Raw genomic sequence first — 25,118 nt, 5'->3', positions numbered from 1 at the left:
TGCAATATCCACCAGACTGTGAAGATCCGGAGTAGATTAGGTCTTCAGCAGCCCATGCATGCCGTAAAAGGCAACTATGCTTGTCATAACCTAGGGAAGATCCAGGTTTGAATTTGTCTTCAGTAACCCTTGCTTGTCATGAGAGGCGACTAACGGGATCAGGTGGTCAGGCTTGCTGACTTGGTTGATGCATGTCATCGCATCCCAATTGCTTGGATCGATGCTCATGATGTCAATCACTGGATTGTCTGGTCCAGACTCGATTATTTACAGATCACCGTCATATAGCTGGAATATTGCTGAGTGAGCCGTTAAACAACAAATAAACAAACAAACCACAAGTTCGATTTTAATTCATTAGTAGCCTATTTCTGGTGTCCCCAGCCGTGACATTGCAGAGTATTGATAAAACCTGTGTAAAACCATACTTACTTAATCACTCACTCACTCACTCACTCACTCACTCACTCACTCACTCACTCACTCACTCATTAGTAGGAATACTAATCTGGAATTTTATTTTTGGATGCCTACATTGAATTTTAGGCCAAACATTTTGTAAACCAACAAATAATAACTAAAAGGCCTGACAGTGATATACATTTATTTTATTTCTACACCTGTTACTTCCTCAGGTTATTCTCTCCCAGAGTTCCCTTAGTTCGTACAGCAATGAACAGAACTGAATATGCTGACAAGGTTGATGGAACAAATCCCACCAGGTTCTGCCATTTCACTCGGTGCCTTATGTAAATGACATGAAGCCTTTATATTGAACTCGGCCCCTATGTTTTTTACTCTATGCCTCTTGATGTTCCTTTATGTGTTTTCATTAGTATATTTATAATCTCTAGTCAGAACTGAAAATCCTTTTTTGTGTCACTGAATTTATGATTCTCAGATCACAATAATGAAAGGATGATGAAAAATTCCCTTGCCATATAATAATACAAGGACTTCCATGACGACTTATTGACCCTGACGATATTCTTCCAGTGCCTCCAGGAATACTAGGATTCTGCTGTAATTGCAAAAAAGTACATCCCTTGATAAATCAAGTCTTAGAGTATGTAATCACAAGGAGACCTTCTCTAATTGCGGGGAAAGCCATAGATTAACAAGGATTATTCCCCAAGAATCAGCCAAACTTTCCCACTCTGCAAACATGCCATCTAGGAGCAAACAAAAAGGAAATATTAAGATTTCCGCTTTCTGATGAGTTTGGAGTAAATAGTGAAAATTTGGAGAAAACTGTGGAGAGATTGGAGCTCTCACATTAGGAGGAGCGTTATGATATTTTAATCCATGTTTAAACATGTTGATTTGGGTTGTGTGTGCAGTAGCGTTCAAATTTAAAGATAATGTTTTGGATCAGGTGTGATCCAGCCTTCAAAGGTCAAGGGTGCAGAGTAGGTCGTGACCTTTGTTTGCCGACTTGGGCGGGATACGAACAATTAACAGAAAAGTTTTGGCAACATGAACTTCTATACAGGCAGTTGTTCACCAATTATCTTCTCCTTCTCATAGTGTGTCATAGTGCTCTGTTTACAGAGGTTTGACCACAAGGGGTAAAGTGTAAATCTGGAATAAATATTAATTCTTCTTAAAGCAATGTAAAGCAGAACAGCTACAAGCTCTTGAGGGTTAGTGAAATTAGGTTTCCACTAGGCCTGTGGACTAGTCATTAAGCTGAATTTCTTAGACTATACCGCACCAGCTATGATTTTTAGCAGAAATATTAATTAAAATGCTATGTTAAAATGACAAATAATAGAGAAATGAAGCCAGTTTTGTGAAATATTTTCAGTGAAGGTTTCTTTTAGAACCTTAATTATTACTGATTAATTTCAAATGTCTTTGAGAACATGGAATAAAAACAACTTTTCCAAATTGATATTTGCTCAAGTCTATCATTTCTTCATTGATTTTCCTTTCAATTGATTCTGAATCCCAATTAGAATAAATTCCAATTTAGAAAATTATTTTCAGTTATTTGATCTGAATCTGAGCCTGAGATTGTTACTAATTGGTATTCCATTTCTGAGCTGAGCCTTACCAAACTGAATAAGATGGCAGCCAATCCTCATGCTATTACATGGCAGTTAACACTACTCAGCCACTTGCACAATTAACGACCCACGTTAACGAATATTCTGCTAATTAATCTTTCCAGCCAATCTGAAGAACAGCAATAATTTTGCTTGAAGACTTTCAAGTAGCTTCACAACTCGTAAAATAACACATGAGTCATCAAGTTTGGCAGAGTCTGAATCGGAAACCGTGCTATTCCCATGATTTCAGTGATTGTTCAGAACAGACAGATGGTCCAGATGAATTATTATTAATCTGATATTAACTGGCTTGGAATGTAGTTCATAAGATTTTCTCCCCCCAGCTCAGTTTAGTTTGTAATATTGCAGCACCTATGATTATGCCTGCCTTTGATCTGGCGTATTGCAGGTAGTGGTTTATGAGAGGGGAAGGGGGGAGACTCGGCAGGGGGCGGGATATGGCGTTTTGTTTATTGATCCACAATTTGATATTGAAATCTGTATATTACTCCATACTGGGGTTATCTTTGAGGAAACAAGCCTGGATTAAGGTTGTGGTGGTTGTGAGAAATGTTACATTGTTTGATTTGGTAGACATTACCAGGTGGCAATACCCATTTTGATATGATGCAGTGTTCAGAGAGTTTAAGCTAAGCCACTTAATTCGTTTGGCTCGTGGGAAAACTTGACCGGCCTTTGTATTAGCATAAATAGACTTGTCTTAGATTTAGACATGAAAGAAGGCGAAGGTGATTTGGACTGATAACATGATATCAACCATCTTATGTCTATATTTATGAGCATAATAAAAATTTAATAGTCAATTGTTTGTTGAAGTGCATTCATAGATGAAATTGATAAGGAGAAAGTTTAGAAGCCTACCATATGTCAGTTTCAAAGTATGATACATTTTACAAGATAAAAATTGTATTTTACTTTTTGGGTGCTTTAAACGAAATATTTCTTGCTTGATTATAAGACCGATAATTCTGGTATTCTTGGTCTGGTAATCCTAGTCACCAAGTGGAAAAAAAGAGAAAAGAATTGTCTATTTATTGTTTATCAGAATGTTATCTGAAATGGTAGCCATTTCTTAAGTAGGCTCTGATGGGTTTTGCAGTTTGTGTTATTATTTGCATAATATAGTGGCGAGGTGCAATTGAGAGTAATCTCCCCTTTGTAATGGATAATTTGATTGATAAATGAACATATTTAGTTCGATCAGTGACCATTTCTTCATATTTGTAATTATATCATTTTTCACATATGTATTTGGTCAAGACACAGTTAAGTGCTTTTGATGAAACATATCCTAGTTATATTCTGATTTTTTTCCCCTACTATGTTGTTTTAAGTGTCATGGATCCCTAAACCAAACATCCACCCTAATTTGTCCCCAGCCAGACAGGCTGGTAGCACATCAGTAATACTGTCCCGCAAAAGGATCACCTAACAAAAGTAATGAAAAGGCTATAAATTTACCACCACAAGGAAGAAACCTGAATATAGATCTAAAATTGTAATCTTCAACATGTTCAGATGTGCGTTAGATTCGTACTCTGTAATTGTAGCACAGACTGACACAAATCATGGCTAACATATGAGTAACTAGAGTGGGATGTAAAAGAAGACCCAGATAAGGTTTGCCAATGAACACGATGAAGACTTTGATTCTGTGAAATATGCTGGAGATATGTCAATACTCCGCAGAAGGAATGGAGCCTTACAAGACTCATGGTATACCCTTCTGTCATCAATCGAGATTTTTAGCCGAGAGGGTTTCTGTGTCAATAATATCATATATTAGGAGTAAAAAACAAGTACCATGTTCGCAAAAGGCTTACATACGGTAATACAATTTTTTAATTTACAGTCTGGAACACACAATATATGTCACATGTTATGTCATTCTTATAATAATGGAAGGTTAAGATGTTATTTCACTCAATCGTAACAATTAAGAGCCTATAAAACTGGGTAGGAATACAATGTTTGAGTGAACTGCCCAGTTGTTTCATATAGTGCCATGTTTGTTGCCATGTTTCGACGAGACATTGGAAAATCCCAATCCAAGCATGTAAATGTGGATGTTAGTGACCAGTTTATTGAGAAAGAACACATCACATTGATATATAGAGCTTGAAAGTAGTTCCTGCTAGGTGATCTCATTTGCATATTTATCGGATCATGATACCAAGGTTATCGGATTGGTTTATCGCATAGATAACGCAAGTCTTCATATGAGCACAAAACTTAAGTGATGCACGCATTAACATCTAAAACATCAACAAACATGACAAAAGTCTCTGTATTTTGAAAGTTGGGACAGTGAGATGGACCATGAGACCATACTCGGTTTGTACATTTTATATATTACAATGAAATATTCATTCTTTAATTTATATTCGAAAGAAGATAGAGCAGTGATGATATTATCTCTCATCACTGCAAACAATGTCCAGAATAAACAAAATATCAGGAATTACTATTCTTTTCCAGACATTTTGATTATTGTGTGTGTCATGAAATGGACGTTAACTAGTTTTATTTCGATGTGATGTTACAGAAATTAATTTTATCAAGATGAAGAGTGTGTTCAAGTTTTTGAGGTAGCTAAAGGTCAAACTTTTCTGTTTGTATATTCAGTCATAATTATCACAGTTTAGAGTGATCATATAATTAAAATAATTATGGTAGTCTAACGACAAAGCACTGTGAGAATTTGAATGACATCAGCTATTTTTCCTGCTCCTCGAAATCCACTTACAGATGAGGTTGATAAAGTTCATGTGAAATTCTTGACAAACATTATGATACCCAGTCCGTCAATGGAAAATCTACATGACAGAGTGTGTACCTTTGTTTAGTCTGAAACAGAATAGTTTGCTGGTCTAATGCTTTATTCCTAAATAATTATGGACACAAAATTTGGGCCTTTCATGGGGATGGCATATTCCTTTACTAGTCAAATTTGGGGCGAGAGGTTATGGTTATGAAATGAGTTTTAATATGATTGAGGAACTGGAAGGACGTGATGATCTCATTTCTCTGCCAATCTTTGCAAACATTTCCTCCACAAATGAGTGTTTACTCTCCAAGGAGAGACTAAATAAATGCTAGTGGAACGTTTGCCAAGACAGGCCCCTGTTTACCTTTTCATTGTTGCAGTTTTTGGCTGGCACAATTTGGTCTTTATTATCAGCATTTAATTTTGACAACTTTCATTGAGGCAGAATCTGGAGCTGTTGGGCCTCCCACAAGGTGTGGATGTTGTCTCGGGCAATAAATCTGCCCCACGACAAGAGCGCGCTGATTATAAACGCTAGACGTACCCTAAAGATGGGCAATAATCGGGAAATTCGTCAGCGGAGCCCGATGACTTTGGCGGCAAAGCCTGGCAAGTTAGGGTTCGAATTTATGACCCCAGCCTGATCACTATACTAAAGTAAACATTATTTACTATGGAATGGTAACTTGTTGTGATTAAAATTGATTGTTGGGCCGTCTGCGATCCCCTGGGGTGATGTTTTGCTTGGGACGGTTGAAAACAAGACAAATGACCACTGATAGCTTGTTTGATCTGTTCGACTATGGAGGAAAAGCAAACACTGCCTTATTCAATTATGTTTGATGAAATTTGTGCAATTTTTAAGTGTGTCAATACATGGTAATTCATTTGTGTGTAAAGAGGTAAATTTAGACCGACGGCGTAATTAACCTCGGAGGGAAAGGGATCCTCGGACGTAATTCGTCCGATCTCCCGTTTGCGCCTAAATCCGAAATATCATTTGCATGCATTTCTCATCAGGTGCAGACCTTCGTCAGAAAGCCATGCAGATTCGGCAAATCTCTATCTCACTAATCAGCAATGGAAAGTTTTCCATGGTAATGTTGTGTCTGTTGATTGAAGCATGGGCAGTGATACACGATCTCTCATTATGACCCTTGTCCAGACTGCCTCATTCTCTTGATATTTAGTGAGTTAGGTAAACGTAGGTCCCTCTGAGTACGGAGTGGCAGAGATAATTCACTTATAATGAGACACGTCTCTGGAGGGACTCATGTTACCAGCGTTAAACGCACCTCAAGCCATCTCATTGATTCCATCTCCGTAATAGGAGACAAAATGGATGGAATAAAAATAAAAGTGTAATAGATTTGATGGTGACACTTGTTCATGCACTGTAAATCCTTTATTTCTTCATCCATTTGTATTGATTCCAAGATTCGCATCATGGTCGACGTAGCTGCTTCAATTTCTGATTTTTGCTCTCTGGGGAATTTTGTTGTGCAGAGCTAACTCTCACTGATTATCACATTTTCAGTGGGGAGATTTTTTAGGTTTAATGGAATACCAGTACATGGTCTATCAATCAGCTCAAGTGCCACAAGATGGGAAATTATCAAAGGTGTCTAAAACATCCACTCACAGGATTGATCACGTTGCCCATTGTCAGAGGGAGATTGTATCGGCGAGTTCCATAGTGTATTTATGTACCCATTACTTGATAATTAACAGTAATTCATTTATTCAATATGACAGTTTCATGGCAGTGGCATTTTAAAAAGTATTCAATTATCAGTCCTAAAATATCTTCTGATAAAGAGCATAATTATGTCTCAAGTTAGTGAGGGATGGCTATCACTAGGAATTTGTGTTTAAGTTGGACTGGTTTCTTTTTTATTTGTGTAATATTGTCTGTTAGTGAACTTAAAAATGGAAACTAAATTTGTGTGTATGAAATAGTTTTACTTTGTTTTGAATGTGGTTAGGTTTCAACCCTGAACCAATATTGTGTTATTGAACAGTAACACTTGTAATTTGAAAAGTTTTTGGAAAGGTGTTAGTGGTTTAAGGCTGGTACTCTCTGTCTGAAATGTGGCAGTAGTTGTAGGCGAGTAACAGTAGTTGTCAGGAATGTAGTGGTAGTTGCAGGCTAGTAACAGTAGTTGTCAGGAATGTAGTGGTAGTTGTAGGTGAGTATCAGTAGTTGTCAGGAATGTGGTAGTGATGTGGGAACATGGTGATGTGGGTGTTATAATTGTCGTGGCAGGGAACTTGGTGATGATTGGTGTTGGTCGTTACAGCATCATGTGAATGCAGTGAATTATTGTGCCTCTTAATCAAGACCTAAAACAGTGCATAATTTAACCGCTTCTTTCAACACAGTTTGGAATTTTCTGCCACTTATGATTAATGACAACATCTAGCACAGAAAAGCACAGTTGTAACTGTAATCACTACATATGTTTTGTAGTTTTTATATTTCTTATCTTGCTGCAGATTATAAACGTTCAATAAAGTGCTTCACAGCTTGCTAAGAAAGAAAATGAATTATCGATTCTAATTACTGTAAAATTGATTTCTACTGCATGCTGAGGTTTCATGCTATTCCTAAACTTTGTACAGTGAGAAGCAAGACTGATCAATAATGTAGAAATAGGTTAATTTGAAATCAATTTGGTAAGAGCCATGTAGAAGTTTTGTCTGTACATCAGACTCTTTTGGCATAGGTTCCGTCACCATCTTTGACCACGATAGACATTATTATTTTGGGGAAAGGGTAAAAATATTAATCCTAACTGAACACAACAAGACGTTTGTTCAAAGAAACTTGAAGACACCTTGTCACAGAATTGTCAAAATTGAGTATTTTCCAGGTTTCTAATTTCAAGAATTGATCATAGTTTAAATGTTCTTAACCTAATCTAACAATGTTTTTATGATGTTTAAAGTAGAATGATGACAATAACGCTAAGATTTGATGTAAAATATGTATATTGACCTGCTTAGCGCATTTCAATAGACTTGGTTTATCTACGCTTATTCCAAATCTGGTAGAAGGTATTTATTTACGTCTCTTTGTAAATTTGTATAGACTTGCCAGTGCTGTAAATAAAGCTGTGTAAATAACATGGTCTATGAAATAAACATTGGTGTCGTCAACACACCATGAAATGAACACTGTGTATCTTGTGTGTATGTTTTCCCTTGAAAGTTGACATATCAGCTGTTTAGTGGGCAGCTTTTGTGTCATTGACAGTTGTCTAACACTGTTCGCTGATTAACTCCTCACGTCGGTTTCACACAAGGACTTATGGGACAGAGTTGTTTGGCGTCCACAATCGCTGTTTGACGTCTAAAGATTAAACAAATATATATAAAATCTCTGAATCACCCTTAACTTCAATAGACATTGACAAGGCTGTCATATCTAGATTCCACAGCGCAAACCCTACAGGAACATTGATGACAATTTCATTACCACAAGCAAATTTGCGTTGTGTGTGTTCGCGGTCCATAACCGTGTATGTTTAGAGCCCTGAACAAACTTTACAATGAAAATACTAGACTGTCCTCATGCTATTCACCTATGTAAGAGCAGAAACAGTTTAAGTCTGATCTGTTGATTTTTGCTACGATCATATGTTTGTGCATGCTATTAAATGTGACTTCCTGGTGTTGATTCTGCTTCATAAAGGAAACCATAAATCGTGTTGGTCTATAGACCGATTGATGAGGATCACCAAACACTGTTCACAAGATATTATGTGCGAAGGAAATATTTGCATCCCTGATTTGGACAGACCTTGCAAATGACTGTTTTACTTGCTCTGTGCTCATTGTAAACAATGACAGTTTGTTTTCGTAACAGCTTTCATTCTGCTTACAATATGAAAACAAATATTCACATGTTCATCAAGAGATTGGGCGCAAAATGAGAAAACGTTCTACCATGTCGGGGTACATAAAGTGGGAAGGACCTTATCTCAACTTTATCAATATTGAACTCTCTTCCTATGTTAAAAGAGTAAACTCATCAAACTTCAAATACTGAGGGAGGTTGGGCCCAGTTAAATATTTGAAGGGCGATATTAAGGCATTATTTATAAACATTCCACACATCAAATATTTGCAAGGTTTGAATCCTCATTACGCCGGGGTATAAAGTCGTTGTGCTGGGTTGGAGTTTGTCACTTGTGACTAGGACAAGAGTATAGACACTGGCCGTGTCTACTGTGTGTCTAATGTGTGTCTACTGTGTGTCTATCTTTCTACAAGGATATGTACATGTGATGCTGGGTACTTCATTATGGATATTGTCAAGTTTGTGATTTGTGATCCACTTGATTGTAATAGATGGTGTAAGTGATGTTGTTTGTGTCTTCAAAAATATTGCCATTGTTATTTATATGATTGTTTTGTATTTGACTTAATATGGTTTATATTTTTTAGTCCTAAATTTGTTGGTTTTGGTAGGACCTTTTTCCATGTTTTTGGTTTGTTTAAAAGCAGATGCATTTGGTCAGGATTGTATCAAGATTTAGAACCATCTAGAATTTAGCATTAAGTCCGAGGAAACAAGGTTTTATTTTCCTGTATTGCCTGTAGCATGTCTAACTTAATTTCTGTTGTATTTTCTATTAAGATATATCTATCATGTTGATTCTGTGCTTCTATGACATTTATCTATAAAAAATCTTTGAGAGATGAAATTAAATATATTGATTATAGCAATTCAAATGTTAGTTTCCGATTTTTGCAAAGTCAACTGTGCATGAATAGTTGACAAGAGAGAAAGGTTTGGGTTTACTTGTAACCGACCATGCTGTTATCAGTACATAACAATGAAACATAAATCTCTGTAATAATGGCTCACTGATCAACACCTGATTTGTATCCAACTTGAAAATGATGTTATGCTCACTGCACAAAACGGGTGATTTTGAGAACGAAAGCATGTGATATCAACTGTAGTTAGCTTATGTCGTTGCACTGATGTATTAAGTACACCTGAATTGAACATTACTTTTATTTCTTCTGAATGTTACAGAATTGATTTATGTGGTGATTGTCAGGTGTTAATGCGTTTGTTATGGGGGTGTTCTGTGGGCGTGAGATAAAGTCGCTGACATAGTAGCGTTTTTGTGTTCAGGCGTTTGAATGTGCCATCAGTTGATAGGAAATTTAAAGTCTGAATCATTTTTATCTGATCGATATTTGTTACACACTTTTATTCTCAGGTGTAGTCCTAATATTTTAAATATTGGTTAGGTTAAAGGTGATTATTATTTGTTGTTGATTTCTTGATTTTTGTCATTTTCTTGTGAATATGTCCAGTAAATACGAATATTGATAAGCTATTTATTTTGCGCATATTTCCACACCACTTGGGGTATGCTCAAAGCCGTAATATCACCCTGGTCTCTGGATCATTGTGCACTCAAGAATCATTCTCGGCTCCCTGTCACAATTGATTGAACTATCATAGCACAGTGATATTCAGCAATATTTTGTGTATCGTATTATGAGTCATGTGTTGATACCACTGAATTTTGGTGAGAAAATGAATTTAATTTTGTGACGTCCATTTTCAAGAAATCTTCAGTAATTATTAGTTCAACAGATGCAAGTTTACCAAAATTTTTTTTACCTCTATAAGTATCTCCTTGCACTACCTTTTTTTATGATAGAATACATCACCTGAACAGGCTTTCATGTGTCATCTATTGGCTTGACTCACAGGGTACATATGGCATTGCAACAGAATGTATCCTTGCAATATGAGCCAAAATGTCAAACATAACTATTTGTTTTTTTGTGGTTCAATTGCTTTGGGTTTTTTAATAAATGTGAGTGTCAGAGGGTTCATTGAACAACATAATAATCACTGCTCATTTTTTTGGATGTTAATATTTTGTGTACCATATTGCGTGCCCAATTATAAGTGAACTACTGTGAAAATCAATGATATGTACTTTGACCATATGATCAAGTAGCTGAGGCATCACTATGTATATATAGCAGGAATACACCTTGCTTGTTCTATTTTTCAGTCCATGGGATGCTCAGTTATTATTTAATTATTATTTCTGTGGGTCCAATGCAGAACATTGGGGTCCCAAGCTGGCAACATGTGGCACACTTCACTTGATTTCCAAGAATTTTATTGATGCCATGGTCAGACACCTTCAGCTTGTTATCTGATTAAGGGGGCACAGGTGGCCCAGTCATCTAAGGCGCCGCAATTCGCTGTGCAGAGTTGCGTCCGTTGGGCACGCCAGAAACCTATGATTGTGGGTTCGAATCCCGGTTCACCCCGATTATGTTTCTAGGTTTGTCAGCACCATACCCGTGTCCATGGGTTTCATCAAAGTGGTTAACGTCTGAGACCTGTATCACTTGGGGCTTTCCTCCCACATTAAGCTGACACGCCGTGATATATCTGGAATACTGTTAAAAGCGGCGTTAACCCCAACTCACTCACTCACTCACTCACTCACTCACTCACTCACTCACTCACTCACTCACTCACTCACTCACTCACTCACTCACTCACTCACTCACTCACTCACTCACCCACCCACCCACCCACCCACCCACTCACTCACTCACTCGCTCACTATTATTTCATCATAGTTGGGGATGGTTAATCAAAATCTACCACTGACACTTTAAACTTGGAGTGATATACTTTTCTGTGACACATGTTCGTGAATATTTCATGAAGTATTCATCAAATTTTCAACAGGGCAATAATCAAAATCTACCACTGACACTTTAAACTTGGAGTCTAGTTCTTACCAGAATAGAAATGTCAGTTGCAATATTGATTAGTTAATCTGATGCAAACAGCCAATCACCTTTTAAACCCCAGGACACACAATGTAAATTATTTACATCTATTTTCAATTTATATGTGTGTTGGACACAATAATTTGCCTCCAGTAAAACCATGTGTGGTCACGAGTAGTGTCAGTTCACCAAATGAGTGACATGTCACTTTACAAGATAAACTAATAATTTGAGCTGATTTCAACTCTAAACGTTTAGTTCATTCTTTAATTTTTATTTTGTACTGTGTTACAATGATGCCATTGTATTGAATGGCTGTTGTTTTTTTAAAGGGACAATGACATTTTTTGTTCACTGAGAAATCTTTGTTCTTCACTGCCTAGAATGAGTGAGAGACAGTGGCTATCCACTGAGTCATTATTATCTCCACTATGAAACAAACATGTTGCATGTTTGTTTTGTTTGTCTGTTTGTTTTTTAACACTGAACTCAGCAATATTTCCGATATATGATAGTGCTCGCTAAACAGTCGAATCTGGACCAGACCATCTAGTGATTGACACCATGTTCATCAATCCATGCAATTGGGATAAAATGACACGTAATCAACTAAGTCACTGAGCCTGACCAGCAGATCCATTTATTTACTCTTACGACCACATTCGTCACCACTCGCCCCTTTCCGTAACCTGCAAGAAGACTCGTCCCCCTATCGATGAATGTTATGTGCGAAAATACAACAAACCAATCAGGATGCGTGTATGGTTTCAAGTTCTTCTTCAAAGAATCGCTCAGAAATAATTTTTGATTTTACATACGTCTTGCATCTAAAAATATACACAAGACTCAGTTAAATGTGTTCAATCATACTGTATAATTCTGCATGTCCCGATGTGCTTTAAAATGCATCTGAAATATATAATGTATGGGGAAATATATGTGAACCATTATGCAATGAGATGACAATTGTTTTAGGTATGCCTGTTTGCACTCAGACGGAACCCAGTCACAAAAATGGCCACGAGAGGGGCACGAGTCGCTATTCGGCTTGTCACAGAATAACACGAGTTGGTCACGAATGTTACGACCAGTATAAGTTGCTGCAGACCTATATTGTAACCCTGACTCCCCATGGGGTGTGTATACAAAATAAATCCTTTGGTGTTGAAATGGGTAGCAGACTTGTTTGACAAGTGGTTTCTGCAATAGCTTTCATATTTGATTTGTGTTTAATTTGCTAGTGAGTCAGTATTTAAACACAATATCTCAACCAACATGACCAAATGTTGATATCATAGTTTTTGGATCATTTGTCATTTTCATGATCATGATTTTCATTTGTCAAAAGTGAGGAGCTGGCAGGCTTATTTTATTTTTCATCATCAAGAACATGAGGAAATAGTTTTTTGAAATCTGATATCTGTGAAACATTTGATAAAAGCAGAAAACAAAACAAAAACAATTACAGACAACCTTGGGGCATATGGCATGTCCTTATTTCAGCAGCGGCTATGGTGATCAGATCGTGCCATGGATAAAGAGTGTCTACATTAAGCTGTTGCTTTCTAAGTCATTGAACAAGTTTTGACAGCTAATAGTCAATATGCCAAATAGCCAGTGTCACCTGATAGGCCAAGCATTGCAATGGTGTTTGTCTATTACCTGGTCAATAACTCAGTCCATGCCATTGCAATATGTTCTACACACACGAGGACAAAGCAGACACTTGTGATCAACCATCTATCAAACACTACCTACATGCAGCAGCCATTCGGTATTCCCATTTGCCCATAATGTAAAATATATGTTCTCCTGGAATGCATGGCTTCCACACAGTAGGAAATTCTCATGTGCAGAATATGGAACCTCAAAGACACTTTGAGGATGAAAATGCACAGTTGTCTGATCATACTTTACAAGAACACTCATTATCAATACTGTTTTGTTTCAGGACAATAAATCCAATGCGGGATTATTTCAAAAATAGAAAAACAATCAACAAGAGAAGTATATATATACTGATTAAAAAAGGTTGGGGATCATGAATATTTTGGGGGAGTTTTTTTGTGAAATTGCATTGTGTGCTCAGTCTTCACTTGGACGAAATATCCTCACCAAAAAATGTTTATGATCCTTAACTTATTTTGTTAAGTATTTATAAATTGGAGGGGCGGTCGTGTAGCCTACTGGTTAAAGCATTCGCTCGTCACGCCGAAGACCCGGGTTCGATTCCCAACATGGATACAATGTGTGAAGCCCATTTCTGGTGACCCCCGCCGTGATATTGCTGGAATATTGCTAAAAGTGGCGTAAAACCATACTCACTCACTCACTCACTCACTCACTCACTCACTCACTCTAAACTGGAACATTCAGTCTTTTCTGGAACCATTACCCTGGGGTGTAAGAGGCATGGACAAATTTTAAGAAATCAATATGTAATGTGTGTGCTGGACATTGCTGCTTTGTTCTGAGGAGGAGGGTAGTGGGGGAGCCTATTAGAGAATGCATCCAGTGGGAATTCAGGGTGAGAACTGGGCAACCTACGCTTGTGGTACGAGGCACATAATGAATGGGGTTGTCAGGCTTGGTGACATGGTTGATAGTGTGTCTGTATGCCCCAATGGTGTGGATTGTTGCTCATAATAATCAATCACTGGTTTGTCTGGTCCAGATTTCATTATTGCCGACTCCTGGAATGTTGCTAAGTACAGTGTTGGATGACAAACTTGGATAAGGCATCTGCTTGTCATGCTAAAGACCCAGGTTATAATTCCCACTGTTTTCCTGTATTGTAGTGATGAGCTGGCTGAACAGTTTGCTCGACTGGACAACAGGGGAGATGAGACCCACGAGAAGAAAGGCGAACGAGAAGCAGGTCCTGGGGAAGCAGTGGGTGCTCGATGTAGGCTCGGTAGGCATAGATTCCTTCCCAGAGAGGAAGAATTTTTACTCATAATTAAATGGTTGAAGCCGAAGCATCTGTAATGGCAGTTTAACTTTTAAGCAAAATAAAGATAAACTACTCAACATCTGCAAAGAACTAAACTATTCATCTTTAGTCAAAGGTGTGGTCTTTATCAAATGTTGAGTATAATTCTACGGCGACTCGGCCACAGAATTCGTGCTTGCATCCATTATCTATCTGTTTGAAGGTTTGAGAATGATCTCACATTTTGGTCTGCTAATTGCAGCCGTGAGGTCAATTGAGGTGATATTTTGTCACTGTTATCTTGCTATCATAAAGTAGGAAAAGGCCAGTCATCATGGTCATATATGGAAAGATTTATTTGAAGATATGAGCCCTGTGTGATTCACTGTTTCTTGACTTCTGTTTGAAATAAAAACGTCAATTCAAGTTCAGTATCACATCCTTGTGTGGCCTTATTGATACGATCGCTATAAAACTTCAGAGCAAAGTGACATAATAGTCTGTATTTGATAATGTGCTACAGATACAATACAGTTCTTTGTTCCCATTGCAGATTTCAACAATGCCACTACCACGCAGCTAAAGGGAGCTGACATACGCAGACACTCCATCAGTGATACATCTGACCTTGACCCACAGAGAGACCCTGCAGGCCTGAGACGACAGACCCACAGACCGATGCATGAACCTTACAACCACCCTGTTTCTACCAACCCCGTGTCTAGCAACCCAGTGCTGCCCCCAGCCCCAATCTACAGTGATGGCCTCCCTGTTTACTCCCATGTGTATGAAGCACAGCAGGGTCCTGCCTCCAATCTGCCGTTCTGGCGCTACATGAGCTCCTCCTCCCCGGTTCTGTACCAGTCCCACGATCAGCTTCCACCCAGAGTTGTCCGTTCCCTTCCAGTGTCTGTTCCCTTCCAGCCTCACTTAAGTCATCACCGAGGGTTCTCGTCCCCCCTTGAGAAGACCATCACACCTGATAAGACAACCATGTCTTCCAGTAATGAATCTGGATTTGTATCAACAGAAGAGAAAGATTTAAGCCATCAAAGTGCTAGGTTTCCACGTCCACATGCCCTACATTCGTCTGCAACCAGCGATCTTGGGGCTTCCATGACGAACAGATTTCCAGCTACTTCAGAGTTCCAGCCGATGTACATGAGTTTTGGAGGTCATGATGGCCACCATGGACTGCACACGAATGTGCCAGTGCAGCCACCTACTGCTACTTACTCAACTCAAGTCAAGATGCGTTTGTCTACCGAGTTGGAGGCACAGAGGCTGCTCAGTGAGAAGGTAAAACCTTTGTCAATGTTGTCTTTTTGCTTAAAATGTTTTGAGTGACCTCCATTCAGTACAAGGTCACTGGAACGTCTTTCAGAGTGAACTGAGTACGGTTTCATTTCATGATTGGAAAATGGATACGAACTGGTCATATGCCAGTCACTGTGTCCTAGGTCACTGGAACCTGCGTTTTTTTAAATTTGAATATGAAAATAGGCCATACTTCACTCATGACATTCAGAGTAATTTACTTAATATGACATGTTCCTTGTCAATATGATGCATGAGGCTATCCCATACTACGACCTTTACACACCCCATTAGTCATTGGCATTATTTTATTGGATCGGTGGTCATGCTTCCTCATGTGGTTGACAGATTCATGTTGTACCACAAAGTGGTACTGGATTCTGGATCACTGGATTGTCTGGTCCAGACTCGATTCTTTACAGGCTGCAGTCATATGGTTAGAGTATTGCTGGGTGGGGCATTGGGCAACAAACAAATACTTACTTTTTCATGAAAATTGTGAGTGGCGGGTGTTTCCGGAAGCAGGAATGCTTACGTTGTTCAGCAAACACCAGGTGGCATCACCTAGTTTCGGTGATCCATCCGTATAATTTTCATCACTAGTTTGCCTTTTACATCCAGTGGAATCCGTTTTGGCATCATCAACATTATTCTCTGGCATTGACATTTTTTAATTGAATACACACCAGGAATAGCATTTTGAGCAATGCTTCCATCATGGCCATGGGGATGTATTTTTGACTTGCATCAAAGGTTATGTTCAGTCAGTAAGCTTTTTACAAACAAGTATTTGTTGTAAAGGTTTTAAGAAGGTACAGCATATTGTGGTATTGAACTAAAATGGTTTTGAGTAACCTCTGTAATCATGGTAATGTCAAGGTCATTGGTAAAGAAGGTGTACCTGTATGAAGTCTTTGCATGATGTCTTTTTCTGAAATCAGTTGTATGCATAAATTATGTTTTGTCATCGGATGGATATATTTATTAGTGCTAAATAGTCCACTGCTTGATGTTTTAGTGGAAACTTATAATTGATTGATTGTATGAAAGTGTATCTAAGGAATGCCATCATTGTTGGAGTCAACATTGATTCTCACCTGCCACTGTGGGAGGAAGTGTGTATGCTTGTTGGTCTGAAGATTGGTTGGATGGTTGGTTTGTTGTTTTACGCTGCACTCAGCAATATTCCAGCTGTATGACGGCGGTCTGTAAATAATCGAGTCTGGACTAGACAATCCAGTGATTGATATCATAAGCATCGATCCATGCAATTGGGATCGATGACATGCATCAACCAAGTCAGCGAGTCTGACCTACCGATCCCTTTAGTCGTCTTTTACAACAAGCATAGTCGCCTTTTAAGGCAAGCATGGGTTGCTGAAGAACATTTCTACCCAGGATCTTCACGAGTCGGTCTGAAGCTTGGGTTGGTAAATTTCAAGGATGTCACGCTCTTCACTTTTCATCTTTGTACATGTTGACTGAGTTGTAAATTGTTATCTGTAAAAATTAGAATTATCTGAATATGAAGATTAAGTTCTTTTATTCAAGCTGAGAGAATATCCAAAAATTAGAATTATCAGTACAGTGTTTGTGACGAGTGCCACCAGTGGGGTACGATACGCTAATGTTCTCGCGAACACCTGACATCATCACTGTTTGATAGTGATTCATAAACGCATGCTTACGATATAATCAGAATCATACAATGGACTTTTAGTGGAGATCTAATGATTACAGAAATGTTTTTGTTGCTTTTATTTATTATTGTTGTTCCAGATGAGAGAAAACATGAAAACCAGACATCTCTGAATGTTTGGGTTTATTCAGCGGAGCACAAACTAAAAAGTAGAATTATCAAAACATGAAAAGTAAATTTGTTCCTTGCAGCTGAGGGAAAGTCTAACTCTGGCCGAGTGTAAACTGAAGACCATCCAGCTTCACAGTCAGCAGAGAGAGGCTGAGGCCAGGATACAGATGACGGAAAAGGCTGCAGGTACTGTGCACGAGGTTTCATGACAAGGAGCGCTTACATGACTTCATTAGATCAAGAGATAGGTTGTCATCGAGGGCAACTGAAGGGCTTCCAGACATTAGTTTCCTGTGACATGATTATGTCACGGTGGATTGCCTCCCAGTACAAATCATTTCTGTTGAAGTGTATGAAACTGAAATATTTCTTTAGGGGCTGCCTGTAATTAATTGTTCCAGTAAATTCTGGAAAAATAATCCATAGGACATGCTGGATGTTTTGAAAAATAAATATGTGGGTAAGACTCTGAGTCTTGAAGCACTGACCATGCTGACTGAAGATTTTTGTTTCTAAAACCAAAAAACCCCACATGTTTATCTCCTAATTAGAGATTTTGTCACGCCCTTACTTACCATCAAATGAAAACCTGTATTATCTTTTGAATAATAGAGCAATTCCTTCATACACTTCAAACATGAATAACTCCTTTTATCCTAATGAAACAGAAACAATGACAACTGATGTCTCTTTTTTATCTCTTCATCCTGTTTTCAAGGTGAAATTAACGTAAGGACTATTATATTGTTAGAGGATAATTGTCAAAGATAGTTTTCTTGTGAACATTGGTAGACAAAGACGAGGCAGATTCCTTTAAGCCATAACATTCCCTGTGACCAACCTATAACAACAAGGAAATTATTTAGCCCTGGGACAACTTAATTTTCTTTCTCCTAAAAACTGTAAAAGCTAAAAACATTTTATCATTTCCCTAGCGTAAATGACTGAGAAATCCCATCAAAAGTTCACCAGGAATGCCAAAGCAGCATAAATATCAGTGTTACGCCTATATGGCTCAGAGCTATAACCGTTAACTGGACTAATATTGACATACAGAGCATCATGATTCATATGGATTATGGCAGCACAGTGAATTTATAGCAATCTAGATGCACATTATAGCCAGGTGGAACCCCATAGGCTCGGATCTTGAAAGCTCGTTTATTGCGCTACCTGTAATCCATTTCCCTCGTCAATTTTAAAGGTGTGTTTGCTGTGATATTCATCAAAATATAAAGTCATTTATACCTGTCCTGGTGAATAGTTAGAGAGGATGGCATAAAAATTGCACTGTGATCACTCGTGCAGGCGGACAGACATGTAGTACAAGCCGTCATTGCTGATGTTGCAAGTGGAATTTGATTGCGTCCACAAAATTTTGTAAATAGATTTGACCTGTGGCAACCAAAGTGCAGTTTAAAAAATCAATAATGAAAGACATTTTAGATCCCATCACAAGTGAAGACTCAACGATGTCATGTTGTGGTAATATTTGTATGGTCAGTTTCTGTTTGTGATAGTATGTAACATGCTGCATATATTGATGGCCTCCCTTTTCCTGATGTGACATTTCTGCAAAATTGCTAAAGCAGTGTCATCTATTTCATTCCTGGGACTTGAAATATAAAATCACAATGCCAGAAAATAACCAGTTTTTGATGATCCAATGGAACAGATTCCATTGGGCGTAAAAGGCAACATAGCAGTGAAAATAATGTGAATGGATCACTGAAAATTAGTGATGACACCAGGTGTTTGCATAAAGGGTCATCATGTCCTGCCCTATTGGTAGCAGACAGTTTATGTTATCAGTCATGTTCGCTTGAATATGGCACAGAAATCTCCACTTTCCAATGATTTCCTAAACCTTACATTTCATGATTATACAAGAATATTGCTAAGAAAACATTCTTTTAAATTTTACATTAAAAGAATCAGATTAGAGCAAATCAACACCAACAAATAAATGATATGAGACTCATTTCTATTTGTTTCTAATGCTGGATGGATCTAGTTTTTGTTGTTGGATGATCAATACAAAGATTCAGTGTAAATATCTAATAACTCTATTATCAGTTAAAACAGTAAAGTCTAGTCTCTAGCCTTGGCAAAAACAATCCGTCTCGGACAAATCGATTGAGAGTCATTTACCCCACTTTTAGCATTATTCCAATTATATCATGGTGGGTCACCAGTAATGGACTTCACAAATTATCTTATTTCAAACATGAGTGTCAGATTCTGATTGGGTGACACCTATTCTGTTATTTTCAAGGTAGGGCACATTTCTGATGTTCCCTGTTCAACTGACTGAAACTTTTGGCATGAATTCGTTGTCCACTGGTCCTTAGGGAGACATGGGATGATGTACCTCCTATGTTAGGTTATGTCACATGGCAAACAAACATAGAGGGTACATTTACCCGATGTCCCCTCAAGACTGGTGGAAGACTTATATTATATGGGAGGAATGAAGCCTGAGCCTTCTATGTGACATGTGGTTTACCCATCTTCCCAAGACAAGGGAGTTAGCTGACTAAAAATCCACCTTCCACCCCTGTCAAATAGACTGGAATTTCTGTGCTCGATCGTAGCGTCAGTGGCTATAAATAGTAATGTCCTTTCTATGTCCCTCCTATTGACCATTCAGATTCCACCTCTCATATCACTTGCATTTTCTTCAACAAAATTGCGACGCACAGCTGATTTGATCGATGATCAAGATATATATTGTAATAAAACATGTCTTACCTAGGGAAATGCAGCAAATCACATGAGCACCTTGATTAAAAACATGAAAGGACTTGGAAAATATCTGTCGACGCCCAGTTGACAGTACACATCTTTTCCAAATCCTGCATTGGACTGAAATCTGCATGTTGACATCCATGTTGTTTTCGAACTGGATGTCGATTTAATTACAAGATTTTGATTGGACTATGCATAGATTCCTTAGTCCAGCCGAAATATAACTCCATAATTCCAGCCAAGTTCAGCAGGGGTGGAATCTGGACTTTTACCATCAGTTAACTCCCTTGCCTCGGGGAGATGGAGGCTTCCCAACTTCTTTGAAGTTACAAATGGCATCCTATCAATTATATCAGTGAGGTCATGAAAACTGAGTAATGACATGCTTTCATTAAACAATTGGGGACCGGGTGGCCTAGTCAGCTAATGCGCCGCGATTCGGTATGCAGAGTTGCGTCCCCTTGGGTATGCCAGAAACCTATGGTTGTGGGTTCGAATCCCGATTCGCCCCGATTATGTTTCTAGGTTTGTCAGCACCATACCCGTGCTCATGGGTTTCACCGAAGTGGTAAACGTCTGAGACCTGCATCACTTCGGGCTTTCCTCCCACATTACGCTGACAAGCCGTGATGTAACTGGAATACTGTTAAAAGCGACGTTAAACCCAACTCACTCACTCACACATTTAACAAATTATTGTAAGAACTAATTATCTCAATAGTCAAAACATCATTATTATTTTTTCAGTGGTTGGTTTACAGAAACAATGTCCCTAATATCACATTTTGGTAGTTACTATGTGTAATTAATATTTAGAGGCTTAAAGCTGTACCCAATGACCTCATTTAGATATGTTTATAAAGGAAAGGCATTATAAAAGAAAAGTTATTTTTAATTTGGAAGTTATCATTCATTTATGTGAACGGCCATTGGGATTCAGCTAGCATTTAGTGATGTTTATGCTCACAAGGAAATGAAAACATTCATTATTCTCCCCAACCTAACAACACAGAGATCCCTACTCATTCTATCAGATTGATGAGGGAAGGTAATTGATGAAAGTCAGGTTTGTTTGCATGACAGTAATGTTTTTATATCTTGACATCAGCACTAATAAACTTCCATTTATTGGGCTTTGACTTCACCAAATAGGGAAAGCCGTTTTATCAAGTTGATATATTGCTGCCATTGTCTAGACTAGTGCCAATATGAATATTCATTTTGCTGAAAACAGCTCCCAAAATGGTTTGTGTAAATACTATTTTGTGTTATTTGCATTTGAAATGTTACTTGTCTTTTTCATACACAAATAGGGGTGGTCGGGTAGCCTTGTGGTTAAAGCGTTCCCTCGTCACACGGAAGACCCGGGTTTGAATCCCAACATGGGTACAATGTGTGAAGCCCATTTCTGGTGTCACCCGCCATGATATTGCTGGAATATTGCTAAAAGAGGAGTAAAACTCACTCACTCACTCACTCACTCACTCACTCACTCACTCACTCACTCACTCACTCACTCACTTATATTTTCAGATTTCGTGTCCTGACTAGACTTGCAAGAAAATGCTTAAACATTCTAATATCGGAGTTTAGGGAATAATGTGATTGGTGTGAAACTGTACCCAATATGGTTACTGATAGTTCTGTTACATTGAGAATTTCCTGAATAAAGTCTCACATTTCGGAGTATAGAATCATTGGTGTTTACAAGTAATTTGAGGCAATACAAGGTTCCTATGATAGTAACATAATACTATGTCTGAAGATGTTTATTGCACATTATCCCTTGTGTGGATTCTGTGTTGGAACAAACTATGGTGGTCATAAGAGGTGACAAAATCAGGTGGTCAGGCTAAGTGATTTGGTTGATTGCATGTCATCTTACCCTGATGAAGTAAGACCACCTCCGTGGTCCAGTGGTAGAGCGTCCACCAGGAAGGTCCGGGGTTCGATCCCCGGCTGCGTCATACCAAAAGACGTTAAAAGATGGTACTTGTTGAGGGGCTAAAACAAGGACTGGTCCGCTCGGAGTCAGTATACTGTGTCTGAGTGGGATATTCATGTTAAACTGCGGCATGGTATCTCAGTGAGCTAGCACTATAAATCGGCATTAGTCCGGACTAGTACAAGCAGCCACACAAACATACACACGTACATGCACTTCGCTATGTAAGTGCAATAATCTTGGACGTGACGTTAAACCCCATTTCACCTCACCTCACCTGATGAAGTAGATCGTTGTTCACATTATCAGTCACTGGTATCTTGTCCAGACTCGATTATTTACAAACCTGTATCATGCAGCTGGAATATTGCTGAGTGTGGTGTTAAATTGTTCAAAATATTAAAATGAAAACTTCAAACCGAAGTGATACAAGCACACATGCTCGCATATGATACCTCATGCTAAGAAGAAGAGAACCGTCACAGCACTGTTGCAGTGAGTGAGTGAGTTGGGTTTAACTCCGCTTTGAACAGTATTCCAGTTATATCACAGCGTGTCAGATTAATGTGGGAGGAAAGCCCGAAGTGATGCAGGTCTCAGACGTTTACCACTTCAATGAAACCCACGAGCAAGGGTATGGTGCTGACAAACCTAGAAACATAATCAGGGCGAACTGGGATTCGAACCCACAATCATAGGTTTCTGGTGTGCCCAAGGGATGCCTGACTGGGCCACCCGTGCCCCCCCCCTCAGCACTGTTGCAACAGTGAATAATATGGGAGGAATAATGATAAAATGATAATATAAAACTTTGATTATTCACCAAAACAGATTCCATTGGGCATTAATAGCAAAATAGCAGTGAAAATTATGTGATGGCTTGCTGAAAGAAACCTGTTAAAGGAATTAAAGGAATAGCTAAAACATACATGTATTTAATGGCATCAAGAAATATATGTTTCAAGGGCTTTAATATTGAGCCACCTTATTGTTGTGAAGGGGCATGAGTGCCAGAACAATGTATACATCTTTCTGGCATTGAGTGAGTAAGTTGGGTTTAACACCGCTTTTAACAGTATTCCAGTTATATCACAGCGTGTCATCTTAATGTGGAAGGAGAGCCCGAAGTGATGCAGGGCTCTGACGTTTACCTCTTTGGTGAAATTCCTCTTTGGTGAAACCCACGAGCATGGGTATGGTGCTGACGAACCGGGATTCGAACCCACAATCATAGGTTTCTGGCATGCCCAAGGGACGCAACTCTGCACATCAAATCGTGGTGTCTTGGACGACCTTGCCCCCTTTCTGGCATTGAATGTATACACTGCCATATACACCATGTGGGCATTCCAGGACAGAAGAGTATCCAAGTGATGTTTCCATGTCGTATAAGAGTTAACTAAAAAGAGAATCTGTAGTCAAAATGTGTGATCAGGCTGATTGTGTCATGGTACCCTGACAATGTGGATCGTTACTCATGATATCTAGCACTGAAAAATACACACAAAAAAGTGGAAACAAATTGTGAAATAAGTAGATGGTTGGTATTTGCGACTTACAAAATATACAATATTAGGTCTATGTGTTGTTGAACTGGTCAATATACTGTGTACCTATTGGTGTTCCAGAGCTGGTGAAACAGTTCCGTAAAGCTCATAGGCATGGGGAGGACACAATCCTGGAACAGATGAGGCCTGCCGACCAGACTGACGAGGATGTTCATAGCTCTTTGTACTTTGATGCCAGTGTGTATGACAGGTCAGTTTCTATGTTTTGCTTGTCTCGACCAAATGTTCGACTTAACTGTCATTATGGCCTTACAATGACTCTGATACATCTCACTGAAAACCACAGGGTATGAAGCTATTCTTGTTTTCAACTAATCCTAGAATTCTTCCAATATGTTTAAAAGATATTTTATTTTGAAATGTTCTATGTTGTTTGGTAATAGAGATTATTATACAAGCATGTGTGTCATACTGAGTTAGTGCAATGGTAAACATGCATACTAACACAATTTTCTTAAAATCAGTATGACACACATGTGAGTGTAATAATTTCTTCATGACCCATTATTTCTGAACCTTTTTGAGCTCCCCTTTTGAAAATAACCACCGCTGTCCTAGAAAACCACAATTTATCGAATGATGTCAACAATCTTCAGCTATGACGTCATTTCTAGTGTGACGTCATTCTGACCTTTTGTAACTTTAAGATTTGAATAATGTCAACAATGCTGTCTGAATGATTGAAACAACATACTGGTGCATGAGAAGTGATATATGCACTTGTGCACATGTGATTTTTATGGACTCTGTTATTTCTAACCCGATGAGTAATTAGCAGTGAATGCTTTGTGTGTCTTGTTCTCCACATTAGGGGAATAAAACAATGGCTAGTCAGTTCAGTATGATGTATCTGAGTAGGGTAACAATGTTAAACTATGGCATGATATCTAAGTGGGCTGGCACCATAAAAGCAGCATAAGTCTGGATCAGTACACTAGCATCTACACCTGTCCATGCATGCATGTTGCTACATAAGTGGAATAATGAAATAATCCTGAACACAGTGTTCAACCGCATTTCAAACCTGACTCACTCACTCACTCACTCACTCACTCACTCACTCACACACACACACACTCATAGACACACACTCACAGACACTCTCTCACTTACTCACACACTCTCTCTCACACTCACACACTCACAGACACTCACAGACACAGACACACA

General features: G+C 38.5%; 1 protein-coding gene across 1 annotated transcript in view; it reads left to right on the top strand.

The window, feature by feature from the left end:
* LOC139442684 (uncharacterized) overlaps positions 1–25,118 on the top strand; it is a 72,326-nt gene that overhangs the window by 8,713 nt on the left and 38,495 nt on the right. The window contains exons 3-6 of the mRNA XM_071223559.1: positions 14,427–14,542; positions 15,114–15,859; positions 17,768–17,873; positions 24,009–24,138. Of these exons, the coding sequence (XP_071079660.1) occupies positions 14,427–14,542; positions 15,114–15,859; positions 17,768–17,873; positions 24,009–24,138 (1,098 nt within the window). The remainder of the gene's footprint in view (positions 1–14,426; positions 14,543–15,113; positions 15,860–17,767; positions 17,874–24,008; positions 24,139–25,118) is intronic.

Source organism: Haliotis cracherodii, unplaced genomic scaffold, assembly GCF_022045235.1.
Source record: "Haliotis cracherodii isolate W230 unplaced genomic scaffold, xgHalCrac1.p SCAF_5, whole genome shotgun sequence".
NCBI classification, from domain to species: Eukaryota; Metazoa; Mollusca; class Gastropoda; order Lepetellida; family Haliotidae; genus Haliotis; species Haliotis cracherodii.
This window is presented reverse-complemented; position numbering and strand designations above follow the sequence as displayed.